This window comes from Antennarius striatus, chromosome 19 (genome assembly GCF_040054535.1).
Source record: "Antennarius striatus isolate MH-2024 chromosome 19, ASM4005453v1, whole genome shotgun sequence".
Taxonomy (NCBI): Eukaryota; Metazoa; Chordata; class Actinopteri; order Lophiiformes; family Antennariidae; genus Antennarius; species Antennarius striatus.
Window position 1 is genome coordinate 2,800,201 of NC_090794.1, and position 17,897 is coordinate 2,818,097.

A 17,897-nucleotide genomic window follows, 5' to 3' on the forward strand; every position below is an offset into this window, starting at 1 on the left:
TGAGTATTGCGGGGTGATTCACGTTGGCGGAAGTACCCGAGTAAGTAAGTAAGTAAGTAAGTAAGTAAGTAAGTAAGTAAGTAAGTAAGTAAGTAAGTAAGTAAGTAAGTAAGTAAGTAAGTAAATAAATAAATAAATAAATAAATAAATAAATAAATAAGAACAAGAAGAACAAGAAGAACAAGAACAAGAAGAACAAGAAGATTTTTTGATTTTTGCAAAAACACTTTAATCACATTCAAACATTTTACAATTTTACATGAGATGAAAGCACTAAAGTGCTTCAGAAGAGGAACATTTTTTTGCAAAAACACTTCAATCACATTCAAACAAGAACAAGAAGAAGAACAAGAAGAAGAAGAACAAGAACAAGAACAAGAACAAAAAGAAGAACAAGAAGAAGAACAAGAAGAACAAGAACAAGCACAACAAGAACAAGAAGAAGAACAAGGAGAAGAACAAGAGATAGATTTTATTTATATCCTCAGGGAAATAATTTTTTTCCTACTTTTTAAAAATTACTTTCACACACGTATATGATCAGGCCCCTACACACACACACACACACACACACACACACACACACACACACACACAAACACACACACACACACACACACACACACACACACACACACACACACACAAACACACACACACACACACACACACACACACAGGGGGACCTGTAGTTCTACAAATGTATTTAATGAACATCATTAAAAACAAGTTATGATCATGTGGAAAGTTGCATTACAAGAGCACACAAACCAACAAAAATGACTTTAATGACTTTCTTAATTTCCCTTCGGGGATTATAACAGTGTATAAAATTAAATTAATTTAAAATTAAAAATAACCATACAGACGTTATACAGAAATACCAGACATCACGCAGTATGAACTAATGACTATTTAATATAATTAAATAGATTTATTAAATATTCTTCCTATGTAATTGAAACAAAGGATAAATTTAAAGTTTAATTTTTAGTCATTTAAATAAAGTTTAATTTACCGATAGCAAGCCAGAACTACCGTTATTTTATTATTTTTTTTGCCGTAATCATGTAATTCGTCATACACGTCACTGGGGGCAGTAGTGATCTCATTACAGAATAAACGTGTAAGAAATAGCGGTTTAGATGTAGAAGCTCCAGCAGTCGCAGGATGATGACGTATAACTGGAAAAATGGAGAGAAAACACATGTCTGCTTTAGCGTTGTATCAAACGCTTTCTTCAGACTCGCCTCCTCCTAAGAAGGCATCACTGCTGGTAAATATTGATTTATCAGATATCGATCTAGTGTCTGTGTGATTAATAATGTCTGCCACCGCTGCACGTCACACAAACTAACACAGACCTGCTGATCAAATCAGGATTATTTTCGTATTTCTACGTTCATTCTTGTTTTTTCCTGTCTTTGTAGCCTGAATTAAATAATTAAATACGCCGTGTAATTAATTTATAATTTTTCAAGGTGTCGCATAAGAAGAAAAGGAAAAATGGAGTCAGTAAGATCAGCACACTTAAAACTCAGTCAAAACCCAACAAGAAGAAGACAGGAAAGAAAGTCATAAAGTCTGCACAGAAAGAAGAAAGCCTTATGGAAACGACTGAAGTAAGTTCATAACCATGTCTGAAATGTTAGCTGTGATTCTGAATCTAGGCTGTGTGTTTTGTGTGCCGTTCACATGTGGTTCTTGATGCTTCAGATGCAGGAGGACCCTGGCAGTGGAGACGCTGAGGATCTTCATGTTTTCCTCTCAGGCCTGGCTGAAGTCAACAACAGCAGGGAGAGAGCGAGCAGACTGTTCCAGTGGCTCATCAGCCCCGTTCCTGCCAAGTCCTTCTTCAGGTGTGGATGAGTGTTTTTGTGCATGCTGCAGGAACACTTGGATCATACTGGTTTCACAGTGTTTAGCTTTAAATCAATCAATGTTTGCTCAATCAATGTCCAATTTTGATGTTTGTTTTTTTTCTTTTGGTGTACATTATTCAACTGCACATATTTGTGTCCCATCCTCAGGGAAACGTGGGAAAAGAAGCCAGTTTACGTCAAACGTAATAATCCAAATTACTACAAGGGACTGTTTTCTACAGCGGAGTTTGATCGCATATTAAGACAGGTGAGGATGTCAAACATTACCCATAACGCATCCTGTTCTGGTTTATGAATGCTATCATTGTCGTGTTATTTCTTCCCAATTTACACACAACAAATTAATGTGAACTGAATTAACATAATGGGTGACGTCTCGTCATTGTTTCTCAGGAGGACGTTCAGTACGGAGTGAACCTGGATGTCACGAGTTACACTGACGGCACGAGGAAAACGCACAACCCTCCAGGCAGAGCTCTGCCCTTCACTGTGTGGGACTTCTATGAGGTAACAGCCATCAGTATTCAGCATACATTTCTTTCTCATACAATTCTTTCTGGTATCACAATCTTTGTTGTCTGTGCAGCAGTTCCCATATACTTTCAGATATTCCAGCTGCACCTTCAGTAAAAGCAGTTGGATTTATTTTCATGCATCAAACCATGTGCTAATTTTAGCTTCTCTATGCTAGAGATAAGAGGTGATTTGTTTTAGAGCATTGACCCAATCAGTGCATCCTCTCTCTCAGAACGGCTGCTCCCTCCGCATGCTGAATCCCCAGGCTTTTTCCTCAACAGTGTGGAATGTGCTGTCCATCCTCCAGGAGCACTTCGGGAGCATGGCCGGAGCCAACATGTAGGTAAACATTTGGAAACCGCACTCCGTCTGGGAAACGTATTTGAATCCTTCTATTTAAATATCCGTTGTTGTTTTTTTTATTATTCAGATACCTGACACCACCTGGAACACAAGGATTTGCTCCACATTACGACGACATTGAAGCGTTTGTGGTTCAGCTGGAGGGAAAGAAACACTGGAGAGTGTACAACCCGAGGTGGGACACACCAAGGAGCAATATAATCCTAATTTAACTGTTTTAATTAGACAAATGATCAAGAAACAAAATAAAGCTGTTTGTTCTTGTGTTTTCTTAGGACAGCAGATGAGGTCTTGCCTGTGTTCTCGAGTCGTAAGTTTAAAAAAAGAATTCCTGGCGTCACATGTCTGTTAACAAACGGTGGTGAAAAAAGTTCTAAAATGATTCATCATTTTTTTAAAAAAAAGATGCTTCTGCGTTTTCTCTCCAGCAAATTTTGACCAGGCGGAAATCGGGAAGCCGATAATGGAGGTGTTGCTGGAAGCCGGCGACCTCCTCTATTTCCCCCGGGGATTCATCCACCAGGGAGAATGCCTCCCTGACACCCACTCCCTCCACATCACAATATCCTCCTACCAGAAGAACAGCTGGGGGGATCTGCTCCAGAAGGTAACAGACTCTTATTTGGGTCGAAACGGGAGTCTCTATGGTTCAGAAAAGTGGGGCCAAAGTACATTAAAGAAGTCAGTTATTTTTATTATAATATACAAGTGATTTCACAGTCCATGAAACAACCCAGCTGTGATTATTGTTGTAACCTGTTGACTGTGAAATTCAAAAATCCTACAGTAATGAATGCGTTCTAGCATAGGAGCCCTTCAGAATGCCAGTTTCCATTTTAATTTAAATAACTAGAGTTGAAGGCAGAGGTGCTGTTCAGAAAGCTAAGCACTAACAATGGGCGGAACCTTTTCTTTCTTTACACGGAGCAGCATTAAAACGTGTGTGTGTGTGTGTGTGTGTGTGTGTGTGTGTGAACAGGGATGCTACTTTTAGTGTTTGAAGCCACAGCAACAGATATTTGGTTTTAGACTGAGCTGAATAGTTGAAAAGTTAGCCTGAAGAGCGTTTCTGATATCTGAATATTAAAAAAATGAAAGTAATTTGCTTGTTATTACGATGCTATACGACATCAGGAGCATAATATTTTGTGAAAGTGACAAAAGTGCTAATCCGGTTTGTAAATTCATGTGTTTTTACTACATTTCCACGTAACCGCTCCTCTTCAGGTGGTTCCAGCAGCAATGGAAATAGCAATGGAGGAAGACGTGGAGTTCCGACGGGGCTTACCTCTGGACTACCTGACATACATGGGAGTACAGAACTCTGACAAGGTAATAAAGTTATTTTTTATGCGCTCCTCCTCAGCCTTGTTGTTTTTTTGTTTTGTTTTTTCAAAACTAAATGACCCAAGTTTATATTCTTTCAGGACGATCCACGCAGGAAAAAATTCTTCTCACAAATCGAGTGTCTCATGACCAAGCTGGCGAATTATGCTCCGGTTGATGCCGCCGTGGATCAGAAAGCTCGAGACTTCCTCCACGACTGCCTTCCTCCCCTGCTCACATCAGGTGTCCGAATGGATGCACCGATTTTGCGGGAAATAAAAGTAGTTTGACTTTGCTGACTCATTCATTTTACTCATCCCCCACAGAGGAACTGGCCAGCAGCGTGAAAGGAGCACCAACCAGGTGGGAACAAGGACGCGCCACGGACGTTGGCTCACAAATCACCACCCAGACCAGAGTCAGGCTGCTGCGTGCCGGATTTGCCAGGTGGCATTTCACACTCATTCGAAATGGACTAGTAGAAACACGGAGGAAGCAGAAATGTGACGTCGTGATTACTTCCTGTCGATTTGAACTGAGCTTTTTCTCATCCCAGGTTATGCAGCGATGGCGAAGAAGTTCAGCTTTACTACACGACAGACAACTCCAGAGTGTTCCACAAAGAGGAGCTCAAGAGTTTGGAAATAAAAACAGAGGTAGGCTGTTGGATCTGTGTGAATTAAATGTTTTGCGGATAACAGAATGATTATTTTTCCCTCTCAGCACATAGATGCCATGGAGCTTCTTATCCAGACATATCCCAAATTTTTAACAGTAGGAAGTTTCCCGTGTGATTCTGCAGAGGACAGGGTATGTTTAAAGATCATGCACATCATTTATTTCATAACCGTGGACAATTTTGAATGTTCTATTCACTGTTTTTCTTCTCACTGGTTTACTCGTGTGGGTTTTTTTTCTCTCAGATTGCTTTGGCTGAGCTGCTGTTTGAAAAGGGGATTATCCATACTGCAGAGCCTCTGTAGTGGCAGAAGATTCAAAAAAAGATCTTTTAGTAGAAAACACTTCTGGGACTTTGTGAGCTTTACTGTTTGTCATCATGACCAGTCCAGTTTCAAATAAATCAATTTTTTAAAATAAAACTGTAGTGTTTTCTGCAACCAAATTCAAATAAGAAACCCAATTTGGGGAAAAAACATTTTTATTAACAGCTGATATTACTTATTACAGACTACTGGAACATCCAACATGAAAACAGATGTGCCGACAGGTCAAGGCTTTACTTCCATGTCACCTCTTCTCCAGGTTTCAGCTCCCTAAAGAAAACAACAGATAGGAAGATACACATCAGAAATTACCCTGATGTATGATTACATGTTTTCAAATGCACTTAGCTGCGTTCCTATTATTGGTGACAAATTGATTGGTCAAAATGCATAAAACTAAAGGCTGACTTCTTCCTGGTACAAAACTGCACTGATATGGGTCCCAAAGCGGAACTATTTGACATTTCAAGGTAGAAGACTGATTATTCTTACCTGCCGTACAGAAGACTTTTATTCCTGTAGGCTGTCAGATACCCATCCTGCTGCCTGTCAAGGTAACAACCGATTACGAAGCCTATGGGCACCAAGGTGTTCACCCAGTGGTCACGAACGAGCCTTGCGAGGTTAAACATAGTTCCTGTAAGACATGTAAAATAAGCAAAATAAGTAGAAAACTAACAATTAAGCAATTTACAGCGAACAACCACTGCATGTGGAGATCATAAAATGAATGAAGCTTCTAGCTGCTATTTCAACAGCTGACAAACCTGCACTAACACAACTACAGCTGATAGCTGAGGACAAGTTTTCATTTTCATTTTTTGCGTCTCTTGTTTTTGTGGACACGATTAACCGCTGTCAGATAAATAATTGATAGTAAATAAATAAATAATTCGGCAACGGATAAAAAGAGCTAAAATGCTGATAATGGTTGCAAATAACGGTAGTAAACATGTAAAGATACCTTCTGATCCCAGTTAGTGTTAGCTTAGCGAAGTCAAGAGTGGCAACTGCCTTAATCTAGCAGTAGCAACCTAGCATTAGCAACACATTTCGGGTTGTAGTATGGCTTTTTCCGTTCAGTGCTGATTACCTGCGTTTAGAACAGTTGACGTATCGTGTTATGGCGACAGAAACCGACAATAACGACACCATACGTTGAAATTTAGCTTAAATATTACCTTGTGTTTACACCGAGCCGTGGCCTCCAGCTCCCCATGTACCGGACTGAGGGCATTGGAGTCTACCAACTGTGAAAATACGTAGGGCTCCGTTTTTGACAAAAAAAAAAAAATCCACAAATTTTATATCCGTGTTTCATATCGCAGAATTATTTGTATCTTGAAACAAAATAATTAATTATCTTAACCGGATTTGTTGATAAACTGCACGGTAGAGTCGTTTTGTTGTTTTTATAAATTCACTTACATTGGCTACCTCTACACTTGGTACGCCCCTTTCACCTTTGACCTCTAATGATGCGGCTAACATCCTTGCTAGCGAAGTGTGTTCTTCAAAAGCAAGCAAAAATGTCTTAATTTGGGGAGGATAGAAAATTTACATATTGTGTATATGTTTCGACTGGACATCTATGATCAAATATATCTCATATTTAATGGTACGTTGCAGATAAAATTGTCGTTCCATATCATTTGCACTCACAGGATAAGACGTAGTTAGCATGCTAGTGGACGGAGTTTGCCGGGTAATATGTTCCCATGTTGTATTAACAAAAATTAGCCGTGGCTAGCTAGAACTCTGTGTTTACTTTCGATTTTCCTCCTTTTGGATCAACTTTGCATGTTCTACACTGTCCGATCCTGTTTTACATCATAATTTCAGATGACTTTGGAACAATATTTGTTAATTTTCTTTGTTCAGTTCAGTTGTTTTGTATGCTAACTTGTAACTGAAGCTGCAAAGAAACCACGCAGGACAACTTTTTAATGATTTTAGGATCAATTTAAAGTTGTACACGTTATAATTTTCCAGCTTTACAACTGAGGAAAGATGACTTCCATTATCAAGCTGACGGCGGTGTCAGGTGTCCAAGAAGAGTCGGCTCTCTGCTACCTGCTGCAGGTGGATGAATTCCGCTTCCTCCTTGACTGCGGCTGGGATGAGAACTTCTCGATGGAAATCATCGAAGCTATGAAACGGTAAGTGCTGTTTGAATTTGGTATCATCGATCCGTGTGAGTATCGATTTCAGTCAGTGTGTGTGTGTGTGTGTGTGTGTGTGTATTTCCCCCATCCAGGTACGTTCATCAGGTCGATGCTGTGCTCCTGTCCCACCCTGACCCCATTCACCTGGGCGCTCTGCCGTATGCTGTGGGCAAACTGGGTTTAAACTGCACTATCTATGCTACCATCCCTGTCTACAAGATGGGCCAGATGTTCATGTACGATCTGTATCAGGTAAGGAGGACGTGAGGGAAACGTCATGTGTTTATCAAGTTATTTATGAACAGACCTCGATTGAGTGATTAACAGTACTGTTTTGGTCATTTCCTTTCACTTAGTCCCGGAATAACAGTGAAGAATTCACACTGTTCACTCTTGATGACGTGGACTGCGCTTTTGATAAAATCCAGCAATTGAAGTACTCTCAGATTGTTAATCTGAAAGGTGAGTTACTTTGAAACTGTTGCGCTTTAGGTGTGTTTTGGTTTTTTTTTTACTCATTAAGTGTTTCGGATCTTTCTTTCCACCTGACAGGAAAAGGGCATGGCCTCTCCATCACTCCTCTCCCGGCTGGTCACATGATCGGGGGCACCATTTGGAAAATTGTGAAAGACGGGGAGGAAGAGGTTGTTTATGCTGTGGATTTCAACCACAAAAGAGAGATGTGAGCACAGACAACACATTCATATGACAGTGTTTAGCTGTTAGTGCACACCCTTATTTTACCCTTTTTTCTCTATTCTAGCCACCTGAATGGCTGCACATTGGAGAGCATTAGTCGTCCTTCCTTGCTGATAACGGATTCATTCAATGCTACATATGTACAGCCACGTCGCAAACAAAGAGATGAGATGCTGCTTAGTGAGTAATCTACAATAATGTGTGCACTTAATAACAGTGATAAACATTTAAATAAGTCTAATCATCTTGTCCTGGTGGTCAAAACTAACGAAGAATGTGATCATGAGTTTTAGATCCAATCCAAAGCTACAATATTAATGCCACTTTCTCTACCATGACCACAGCCAACGTCATGGAGACACTTCGCGGTGACGGTAACGTCCTGATTGCCGTGGATACGGCTGGTCGCGTGTTGGAGCTGGCTCAGCTCCTCGATCAGATTTGGAGGACGAAAGATGCTGGGCTAGGCGTTTATCCTCTAGCGCTGCTGAACAACGTCAGTTATAACGTGGTGGAGTTCTCCAAGTCTCAGGTATGACGCATAAAGACTTATAATTCACAAGATTTCTACATTTTCTTGAGGTTTAATTTACAGTGTTTGAATCAGATCTGTTGTCCGTCTCCAGGTGGAGTGGATGAGCGATAAGCTCATGAGGTGCTTCGAAGACAAGAGAAACAACCCGTTCCAGTTCCGTCACCTGACCCTGTGCCACAGTCTGGCCGATCTGGCCCGGGTGCCCAGCCCCAAGGTGGTGCTGTGCAGCCAGCCCGATCTCGAGTCCGGCTTCTCAAGAGAACTCTTCATCCATTGGTGCCAAGAGGCCAAAAACTCTGTCATCCTGACGTACCGCACCACACCTGGAACCCTCGCCCGCTACCTCATCGACAACCCAGGAGAGAAGATGCTGGACCTGGAGGTGAGACGGACGGTTATTAAGTCAGTTTACCCTGACAGGATTTTGATTTATGTGTTCTTGAAACATTTTACCCTTAGGGGAATCTCCCATCTCTCACATTCAAACCCAGCTGTGGTGCGCCCTATATCCATCTGTCACCTTTTCTCATTATTAAAGGTGAAGAAAAGGGTGAAGCTTGAAGGAAAAGAGCTTGAAGACTACCTGGAGAAAGATAAAATAAAGAAAGAAGTGGCAAAAAAGCTTGAACAAGCAAAAGAGTAAGTCCCGATAGAACTTGAAACACATTTTAAACCGGGTGCCAAACAGTTACATGTCTGGTTTGAGTGTCGCTTTATAAGAAAACTTTTGATTTATTTAATATTCCTGCTTATGATTTAAAATATAGAATCGTGTGGAAATAAAAACAGCAGAAATGCAAATGCTGTTCTAAATGGCTCGTCTTAAACAGACTATTCAAATGGAAATCTACACATGAAAGATGAGTCATAATGCAATAAGACAACATTTATACTCCGCAGCTGAATAAACATGGGTTTTTCTCCTCCGGGATCAGGCAAACACAGTTGTTATTTACTTCACTCAGGGTGGATGTCGACTCCAGCGACGAGAGCGATCTGGACGACGATCTGGACCAGCCGACGGCGGTGAAAACCAAACACCACGACCTGATGATGAAGGCCGAGGGCAGCCGCAAGGGCAGCTTCTTCAAACAGGCCAAAAAGTCTTATCCCATGTTCCCCACGCACGAAGAGAGAATCAAATGGGACGAGTATGGGGAAATCATCAGGTGACGTGGTGTTGATGCCTGTGAACGGATGGAAACGGCAGTATAATAATAATAATAATAATGTTGTTGGTTGTCTGCAGGCTGGAGGAGTTCCTGGTCCCTGAACTACAGGCCACAGAGGAGGAGAAAAGCAAACTGGAATCCGGATTGACCAACGGCGACGAGCCCATGGACCAGGATCTCTCCGTCCTTCCCACCAAATGCATCTCCAACATGGAAAATCTCGAAATCAGGTTGGTTTCCCTCTGAATCTGCGCGTTCAAAAACGAGCTGCTGTCGCTGATCGAAGGGCACTTCCTGTTTTCCGCAGAGCCAGGGTGACGTACATCGATTACGAAGGTCGATCCGACGGCGATTCTATCAAAAAGATCATCAACCAGATGAAGCCCAGGCAGCTGGTGATCGTTCACGGGCCGCCCGAAGCCAGCCTGGACCTGGCCGAGTCCTGCAAGGCGTTCAGCAAGGATATCAAAGTGTACACCCCCAAACTCCAGGAGACGATAGACGCCACCAGCGAAACACACATCTACCAGGTAGGAGTCGGAGAAGTTTGATTCTGTTCATAAATCTAAATATTTAGCTGTGAAATGAGAGAAAAACTTGATCAATTTGTCTTTGTCAGATCTTTTTTATTTTTATTTTTTACAACTTCCTGGTAAATGATCCGAGGAATTCATTGCTGCAAGGTTGATTTACTCAGCAATAATTACAGCAGAAGCTTATAAGCAGTCATCCTTGACGGGGTGGGGGTGGTGGTGGGGGTGCATTTTCCTCATCTCGTCTCGTCTTGCGATGAAGGTGCGGTTGAAAGACTCCTTGGTGAGCTCGCTGCAGTTCTGCAAAGCCAAAGACACGGAGCTGGCGTGGATCGACGGCGTGCTGGACATGCGCGTGGTGAAGGTGGACATGGGGGTGATGCTGGAGGAGGGGGTGAGAGAGGAGGTGGAGGACGGCGAGACGGCCATGGACACCACCCCCGAGATCGGCGTGGAGCACAACGCCACGGCGGTGGCGGCGCAGCGCGCCATGAAGAACCTGTTCGGGGAGGACGAGAAGGAGATGTCGGAAGAAAGCGACGTCATTCCCACCCTGGAGCCGCTGCCCCCACACGAGGTAACGGGGAGGGGACTTCACAGACGCACTGTTGCTATGATACCACGAGGTTTAAGATTCTTTTCATCCGGCTTTGAGTCAGTTTAAAAAAAAAAATCCAAACATGTATAATTATGCGGGAATTTTTCATCTCCGGAGTGCCCGTCAAACGGAATCGGCGCAGCCCGATGTGCATCCAATCTAGTGATGATGTCACAAACGTTCCTCGTCAAACACGACCTGAGCGCAGATTTGATTTCTGCTCGGTGAAGGTCAGACGGAGTCGTGTCTGTGAGTCGAATGTGTAAAAAGTTCTCCTCCGTTCTTCCTCCAGATTCCAGGACATCAGTCGGTGTTCATCAACGAGCCGCGTCTGTCCGACTTCAAGCAGGTTCTGCTCAGAGAGGGCATCCAGGCGGAGTTCGTGGGGGGGGTGCTGGTGTGTAACAACATGGTGGCCGTCCGCAGGGTGAGTTCTCTCCGCCTGAAGCGAACCTGCGATGAAAACGACGTTTCATTCTGCTTTCATTCATATTTTTAAACCTAAGTGACGAGCTGGTATGTTTCAGTGAAAGTTAAAGAATGTAAAATTCTAAAATAAAAAAAAATAAAAAATCCCTTACATTTGAAGATGTTTGAAGGATTTAAACATGTCTGAGGAGGAAAGTTTCATCTCTGCATCAAAAAATCTGTTTTCACCTGTTCCGAAAATCCTTTTCTGGAAGGTAAAAGGTCGTTTATGCTCGTTTTATTTCGACATTTTAGCTGAAAATCAAAGTGTGACATTAAAAAGAAAGATGAACAAATACAGCCTGACTATGAAGTCTAGAGAAAAACAAAAAAACAGTTGTTTTAGTTTTGTGGTTCGTTTCGTTTAAAACTGAAACGTGTTCAGGCTCTGAGGTGACCCCCGCCCGTCTCTGTGCTCTTTGTCCAGACGGAGGCCGGGCGCATCGGCCTGGAGGGCTGCCTGTGTGACGACTACTATAAGATCCGGGAGCTGCTGTATCAGCAGTACGCCGTGGTGTAACGGCGGCGGCGACGACGCCAGAAGAGCGCCACAGACGAGACTTCGCCCACAGGAGACGAGCTCACCTCCACCTCCGGCTGTTTCACAGCAGAACTTGTTGTACATTTTCCCTTTTGTAGTTTGCCTGTTTTTTTTATCATCAGTCTCCCTCCAGAAAGCGAGGAGGTGTCTCCCCCCCCCCCCCTTCCTGGACCAACGTCTCTTCCTGAACTGACTCGTATCCCCCCTGACCCTGTTTCTAATCTACAGTCACATCATGAATCCGTGGATAGAAGCATTTCTCCTCGATCTTTGTCATTAAACTCTTATTTTTTTCAAATAAGGGTCACTTTTGTGGCTGTGTTTCAGGTGTCCACAGGTAGGGCTGGGTTCTGTTTGGAATGTCTGAGTTCAAAGTTCGTATGAGATGCTGGAGGATAAATCTGTTGCGTCCTTCAAACCAGAATCATCCTGTATTTAGATTGATTCTTCAAGTTAGGAAATTTAAAAATTAGTAGGCGGGGCCTCCTGGCTGGGGGGCGTGGCTCTCCGTAGCATTCTAGGTGCGTTTGATTTACTAGCAGGCGCACCTGTTCCTGCGGAGACACCAGATGGAGACATTCTCATCCGTATTGGATCAGCCTCACATCCAACCTGCTCCAACCCACTGGTGACCCCCCCCCCCCCTACTGTGGAGTGCCAAGACTGCCCCCCTCCTCCACTTTATATGTTAGGTCGTTATTTCCCAGCGCACAATTCGGTTCACCTCCCTGACAGGTTAAAGAAAAAAATAATGAAACTGCTCAGAGGTTTGTTTTCTTTCCCCCCCCACCGCTGAGGTAGATCCTTAACAGCAGAATGTACACACACACACACACACACACACACAAATACACACACCCCTGCCTGCAGGCGACACGTCATCAACCCACACTGATAGCCTGTTAAGCAATCAGAGGAGGCCTCACAAGTGTGTGTGTGTGTGTGTGTGTGTGTGTGTGTGTGTGTGTGTGTGTGTGTTCATGCACGTGGCTGGAGGAGTTGGACTTGAGCTGAAGCGCGGGCTGTTTATTTATTTATTTTTATTTTTTTATGCAGTTGCATAACGTACAGTTTTGCACTTTAGAAACATTAAAATTTAAATGCTCTTTTTTAATCCGTGGCTCACAGAGAAAGAGACAAACACACACACACACACACACACACACTAAAAAAAAAAAAGTTCCGTGTCCAGAAACACACCGGGTTGTCTGTTTATTTCCTCCCGGCCCCTCCTGAACCTCAGTAACCCGACAGACAGAAGATGATGAATGATGAAGAGGAGGGAGAGGAGCCACCAGCTCTGCCCAGTCACTACTTTTCATTTTGATAATTGACCGTCACCGCCAGAACCGTCCATCAGCTAATCCTCTTAGCTCTCATAATGCTGACTCTGTCACAGAAGCCCGTTTTAATGTAACGAGCGGCTAAGCCTCGGAGCGCGGGGCCCCGCTCTGCTGCCCCCTGGAGGCGAGGAAGAGAACTGCATCCTGACTCAACAAGTGCTTCCCCATCCCTCCTTTTCCAAGGCTGTCCTGTCACATCATAAATCCCCAACCTGCCCCCTACACACACACACACACACACACACACACTGTACTCTCTGGCAGGAGGGCTTTACTCAGAAGCATCTCGGCCGGTCGTGCGTCGCCATTCATCTGTGTGGATTGGAGGATGAATGAGTTTAATCCCTTTTGAATTCCCGGTCTGCTCGCTAAGCAGACCACTTAATGCCAATGACATCAATGTAATAATGTGGAAAGGGGATGGATTTCTATGAAACCTCACAATATTCAAACATAAGGCACCAAAAAAAAAAAAAAAAAAAAAAATCCCATGATGCACCAGCAGCTTCGAAAATGAAACACGACCCCTTTGAAATTCTTGGAGCTTCTTCGCTGTTTTATGGTTGGAAGCTGTTTGAGAATACGTTGGGGGTTTTGTTTTTGTTTTTTTAAATCTTCATCCATCCCGCTGAAGTTTTACATTTGCTGGTGTTGGAATTTAAACTCCTCTTTGTATTTTTAGTCGCCGGTTTTACCGTCAAGACCTACAATAAAAGGTGGTGCTGAACAGGAATCCTGAATTACAACGTTACCACGGTGATCCTCTTATGCAAACGCAAACTGCTCTTCACACCGATCCACACAAAAAAAAAAAAAAAAAAGGAGATGCTCACAAATCCACAACCCCCCCCCCTGCTGCCAGATTATCCACCGTCCATAATAATAGCACAGCTTGCTATTTCTTCCTTTTTTGATGAAACAATGCGTTTTGTTGTGAGGATTCGTTCCTGCGTCTGATCCCCCGCTGGGCCGTCACCGTCATGTGTGTGTGTGACACTGGATCACGACGGATTCATTTGCTCGGGGTCGGTCACAAACGGTGCATTCTTCTCACACACAAACACACACACACACACAAACACACACACAATCTGATTTCTTGGACGCACATTCTCGGGCTCCGGCCTCTCGGCGTTCAGGCTGACATGTGTTTTCAGCCAGTCAGCAGAATGCAACCTGGCTGGCGTGCTCTTTTCCGCCCGGCACATCAGAGGTAAAGGCCTCATCCGATGTGACTCGTCTGACACCGCCCCAAGAGCTGCCCTGCCCATCATTAATTCAAACACAGAAACCAGGGTAGGGGTAGGAGGGGATTAGTTCTCCTTGTTTACCCCTGCAGACGTGACTCCTAAACTGCGGGTGCCTTCCCCGGCGTGACACGAGGGGCCGCGTGTCGGCGATGAATCATCGGGAAGCGATGTGGAAAAACAAGCGCAGGCCGGGAAAGACGAGTGTGAATCCAGAGGAGTGAGTCAGCGCCACGACGGTTCATCTTTGTGCAGCTCGGTGTAGAGGCCAACACCACATCGGCCTGCATCCACCTGCAGCGGGACGCAAGATACCGACGTAATTGTAGGCGGGCCACATCCGGCCCTGGGGCCGTATTGGGGACTAATCCAGATTTATATCCGGATGGTCCCGTCCTGCGTCGATGATTCTCATCCTTGCGTCGCTCACATCTTTTGGTCACGTTTGCTTTGCGTTCACGCACACGCGTGACGCTGGCCGCGTCGCTACGGTTACAAAATTGTTCCCCCCAGATGATGCTAAACTGTGCTAAACAGCGTTTCACACTTGGGATGAGCTGACGTGTTGATGGCTAGCAGTGTCTTCTAGGGAAAAACCCAGCACAACGTAACGCCTTTGAGCAATGACATCCAATAATTTTACTTACAATGCCTTCCAGCACACGCTTCAGCACATGACCGAATGTTCCGCAGCGACTCTCACGCTGCAGACGAGGTCACATGACCAGGAACATGGAGACAGCAGAGAAGAATAAAACCTGACTTTAATTAGCTGAAACCAAAGAGTCAAAGTGGGCGGGGCCTCGGCTTTGATGTCTGTTGGTGCTAAAACGTCCTTATCATAACTCCAAGGCTTTTTTATTTTTTTTATTTATTTTAATTTGCATCACGGGCGTTCAGATTATTTCAGGAACCAATGTTTCTGATAACTTCTCCATCCGACAACTCCTACCCAACCTCCCACCGCACGACGCGGAGCTCCTACAGGGAGTAAAATCAGCAGGTCTCACAGTCGGCGAAAAAGTGGCCTCGGCGACGGTTGCCAGGTTGAGAAAGATGTACTCTAACGATGCAAAGCTGGAGATCTTCCGCCCTCCATCTGTTTATGGGATGGCGGTAGTGTCACCTTGTCGTCAGCAGAATCAGCCCCACTTCCACACGGGACATCCCATCACCGGATAGCCGCATCCTGAAAGAACACACTGTTCTTCATCTGGATCTGCCTTCGTCAAGGTTGACCCACCGCACGATAATTATTGGATGTGTGAAGCGACGTCTGCGTGCTCAGATAGATTTACGGTCACAAACACAAGGAGTGTCTGTTGTTTTTTTTTTGTGTGTGTGTTTTTAAAAACCTTGACCAGGCTTAGTTAAGCTGAGCTCAGCCTCGTTGTTGAGGCTATAAAAACCAGGTCGGCGTCAGGGAACGGCGGCGGTCACGGCTAAAAGACGTCCATGTAGGGGATCTAATGGAGCAACAATCTCCTGAGTTAAAGTCGGACGGTTTAACGACCCATCCATCCAACCATCCATCCATCCATCCATCCATCCATCCATCCATCCATCCATCCTTGGACTTGTTTGGGATGAGCAGAACCTTGAACGTCTACCTCCGCCTGAACTTATTTATGGTTCTCTCACGAAGCAGAAAGAGACAAAGTGATCCAGAAGGCGCATCTGTTCTGTGGCTCCTCATTGGCAACCCCCCCCCACACCCCCCACCCCCCCACGCAAAATATTACAAAAAAAAATCCGCTGACAGCTTTTAGAGAATGTCTCTCAGGCAAACAGACAAACATTCAGAGAGACAAACAAACACAAGTCAAGACGATCACGTTGTCTCCTCCATCTCCTGCTGGTTGGGGGTGGTGGGGGGGGTGGTGGGGCGGCGATTCAAACAGCCGCCGTCGTGATGGAACTCACCGGCGATCGTCATCGTGAGGTCACACACACACACACACACACACACCTGGCTTCCACATCTAACACAAAACACACACGTCTGCTTGCATTAAACCCCCCCCCCCCCCGGTCTCCCACCCACACATTGTTATGCTCGCTGCAGATCGGCGGCCGTCCTCCGGGTCTTGCAGACGCTAAAGGAGGCCATGTGTGTATGTTTGACCAAGCCCAGAGTGTAGAGCAAGCGGCTAAATCTCCGTAAGCAGGCCCCTGGCATCGCTCCCCCAATTGCCTGCCTGCTGTGTGGGCAGTGGCCTGGAGGGGGCTAATCCCTTGGCATGGGCACGAGTCACACATGTCGGTGTGTGTGTGTGTGTGTGTTGTGCAGAAGACCCAAGCTGCAGGATAAGGACAACCCTGGCAACGGATTCAGAAAGCCCCGACTAATAACCTGCAGCGTCTGCGATGCTTCACTGAAAACCCGCAAAAAAAAAAAAAAGAAGTCTTGGCGTCTCCGTAGCGACGGCAGGTGACTTCTTCACACTGTACTGACTGTACACGCTCTGTACACACACACACACACACACACACACATGACGCGTGTATTACCGCGACCTTGGTGCGTGGGAGCGTGAAGGTCGTCGACCTTTAGGCGGCAGAGGCTGTAAACATCGAGCCGCTGTTTCGGGCCTTCGTCAACCCGGGGTGTCAGGATGGCCGCAAGGTAACCATGCTGGTTACCGTGGTAGCAAAGGTGACCCCGGAGGCGGGAGACGCAACCTTTGCAGCCTCGACACACGTGACGTACTGCTTGGAATTTCAGTATAAAATTGCGCTTAAAACGCCTGGAATATGAGCAGAATTAGGAAATAAGAATAAATGCGAGGTTATGCTCGGGGGTGGGTTAGCTTAGCACAAGAAACAAAAGGGAATTAGCTTAGCTCAATGCTAACATAACAAAAAGATTTTTAGTTCAACAAATAAAAATCGATGAATAGTCTGACAATGAAACCTTTAATATCATCGTAGCGCTACTAGTTGGTTTTTTATATAAAAGACAAATAAATAGATTTGACTTCTTATTTTTTTAATTCTTTTTTAATTGTTTTTTATTTATTACATTTTTTGATTTTATTTCTTACCTGAAACGACTCATTTTTCTGATGACTGTTCACACTGCGGTGGGATCGGCAGGAATCAGATCCCAATTCTGACATTTTTGACTTTTTATTGACTTTTTTTTTTTTTTTTTTACTTAATGTTTCAGAAATCAGATTTTTAATTGAAAGCTGTATGAAAATTAAAAAAAGAAAATTTAAATTTTTTAAAATTTATTTGAGTCCCTATATTTGATCCATGTTGTGGATTTACGACATGATTTCGAATCAATGTTTGCTGTGTGAACGGAGCCCGACCTGCTCTTCTTATATACATGAAAGCTATTTTCTAAAGGGCAGAATGCACACGGTTCTATATTCTTGGGAGGGGTGAGGGGGGGGGGGGGGCCTTTAGGCTATGAAAAAGTAATTCACAGTAGCTGATGTGTAACTTCAAACGTTCTGCGTGATATCTAAATCAGATAAGCAGGCGGGTTGTGGAGCA

At 44.3% G+C, this 17,897-nt stretch overlaps 3 protein-coding genes across 4 annotated transcripts; 2 read left to right on the plus strand and 1 right to left on the minus strand.

Moving 5' to 3' along the window:
• Positions 1 to 1,162: 1,162 nt before the first annotated feature.
• riox1 (ribosomal oxygenase 1) lies at positions 1,163 to 5,160 on the plus strand. 2 transcript variants are annotated; one of them, XM_068342807.1, is made up of 15 exons: positions 1,163 to 1,276; positions 1,482 to 1,622; positions 1,717 to 1,859; positions 2,031 to 2,130; positions 2,277 to 2,390; positions 2,632 to 2,738; positions 2,830 to 2,937; positions 3,038 to 3,072; positions 3,191 to 3,369; positions 3,990 to 4,094; positions 4,190 to 4,331; positions 4,415 to 4,535; positions 4,645 to 4,744; positions 4,812 to 4,898; positions 5,012 to 5,160. In XM_068342807.1, exons 1-15 carry the CDS (start codon positions 1,193 to 1,195, stop codon positions 5,069 to 5,071), a joined length of 1,626 nt encoding a protein of 541 aa, XP_068198908.1. In that variant the 5' UTR covers positions 1,163 to 1,192; the 3' UTR covers positions 5,072 to 5,160. The 2 variants fall into 2 exon arrangements, with proteins under 2 accessions (XP_068198908.1, XP_068198909.1); XM_068342808.1 differs by having other exon boundaries at positions 4,819 to 4,898; positions 5,012 to 5,150.
• Positions 5,161 to 5,229: 69 nt separating this feature from the next.
• LOC137613206 (NADH dehydrogenase [ubiquinone] 1 beta subcomplex subunit 1) lies at positions 5,230 to 6,417 on the minus strand. The gene is made up of 3 exons (XM_068342226.1): positions 6,274 to 6,417; positions 5,585 to 5,729; positions 5,230 to 5,362 (listed from the first exon to the last, which is right to left on the minus strand). The coding sequence occupies exons 2-3, from the start codon at positions 5,722 to 5,724 to the stop codon at positions 5,326 to 5,328; spliced, it is 177 nt and encodes a 58-aa protein (XP_068198327.1). The 5' UTR covers positions 5,725 to 5,729; positions 6,274 to 6,417; the 3' UTR covers positions 5,230 to 5,325.
• Positions 6,418 to 6,569: 152 nt separating this feature from the next.
• On the plus strand, positions 6,570 to 12,212 carry cpsf2 (cleavage and polyadenylation specific factor 2). The gene is made up of 15 exons (XM_068342224.1): positions 6,570 to 6,710; positions 7,085 to 7,251; positions 7,350 to 7,509; positions 7,614 to 7,719; positions 7,810 to 7,939; positions 8,021 to 8,136; positions 8,301 to 8,488; positions 8,583 to 8,873; positions 9,030 to 9,130; positions 9,457 to 9,660; positions 9,741 to 9,893; positions 9,971 to 10,193; positions 10,459 to 10,773; positions 11,087 to 11,221; positions 11,690 to 12,212. Exons 2-15 carry the CDS (start codon positions 7,103 to 7,105, stop codon positions 11,780 to 11,782), a joined length of 2,364 nt encoding a protein of 787 aa, XP_068198325.1. The 5' UTR covers positions 6,570 to 6,710; positions 7,085 to 7,102; the 3' UTR covers positions 11,783 to 12,212.
• The last annotated feature ends 5,685 nt before the right edge of the window (positions 12,213 to 17,897 follow it).

Excerpts from the sequence above, each read along its gene's own strand:
- riox1 (XM_068342807.1), top strand. The coding sequence starts at position 1,193 with ATGGAGAGAAAACACATGTCTGCTTTAGCGTTGTATCAAACGCTTTCT. Across the intron at positions 1,277-1,481 it reads CTAAGAAGGCATCACTGCTG|GTGTCGCATAAGAAGAAAAG; the intron begins GTAAATATTGAT and ends TAATTTTTCAAG. Across the intron at positions 4,745-4,811 it reads GTTTGGAAATAAAAACAGAG|CACATAGATGCCATGGAGCT; the intron begins GTAGGCTGTTGG and ends TTTCCCTCTCAG.
- LOC137613206 (XM_068342226.1), bottom strand. The coding sequence starts at position 5,724 with ATGTTTAACCTCGCAAGGCTCGTTCGTGACCACTGGGTGAACACCTTG. Across the intron at positions 5,363-5,584 it reads AAAAGTCTTCTGTACGGCAG|GGAGCTGAAACCTGGAGAAG; the intron begins GTAAGAATAATC and ends TGTTTTCTTTAG.
- cpsf2 (XM_068342224.1), top strand. The coding sequence starts at position 7,103 with ATGACTTCCATTATCAAGCTGACGGCGGTGTCAGGTGTCCAAGAAGAG. Across the intron at positions 8,874-9,029 it reads AGAAGATGCTGGACCTGGAG|GTGAAGAAAAGGGTGAAGCT; the intron begins GTGAGACGGACG and ends TCATTATTAAAG. Across the intron at positions 10,774-11,086 it reads AGCCGCTGCCCCCACACGAG|ATTCCAGGACATCAGTCGGT; the intron begins GTAACGGGGAGG and ends TTCTTCCTCCAG.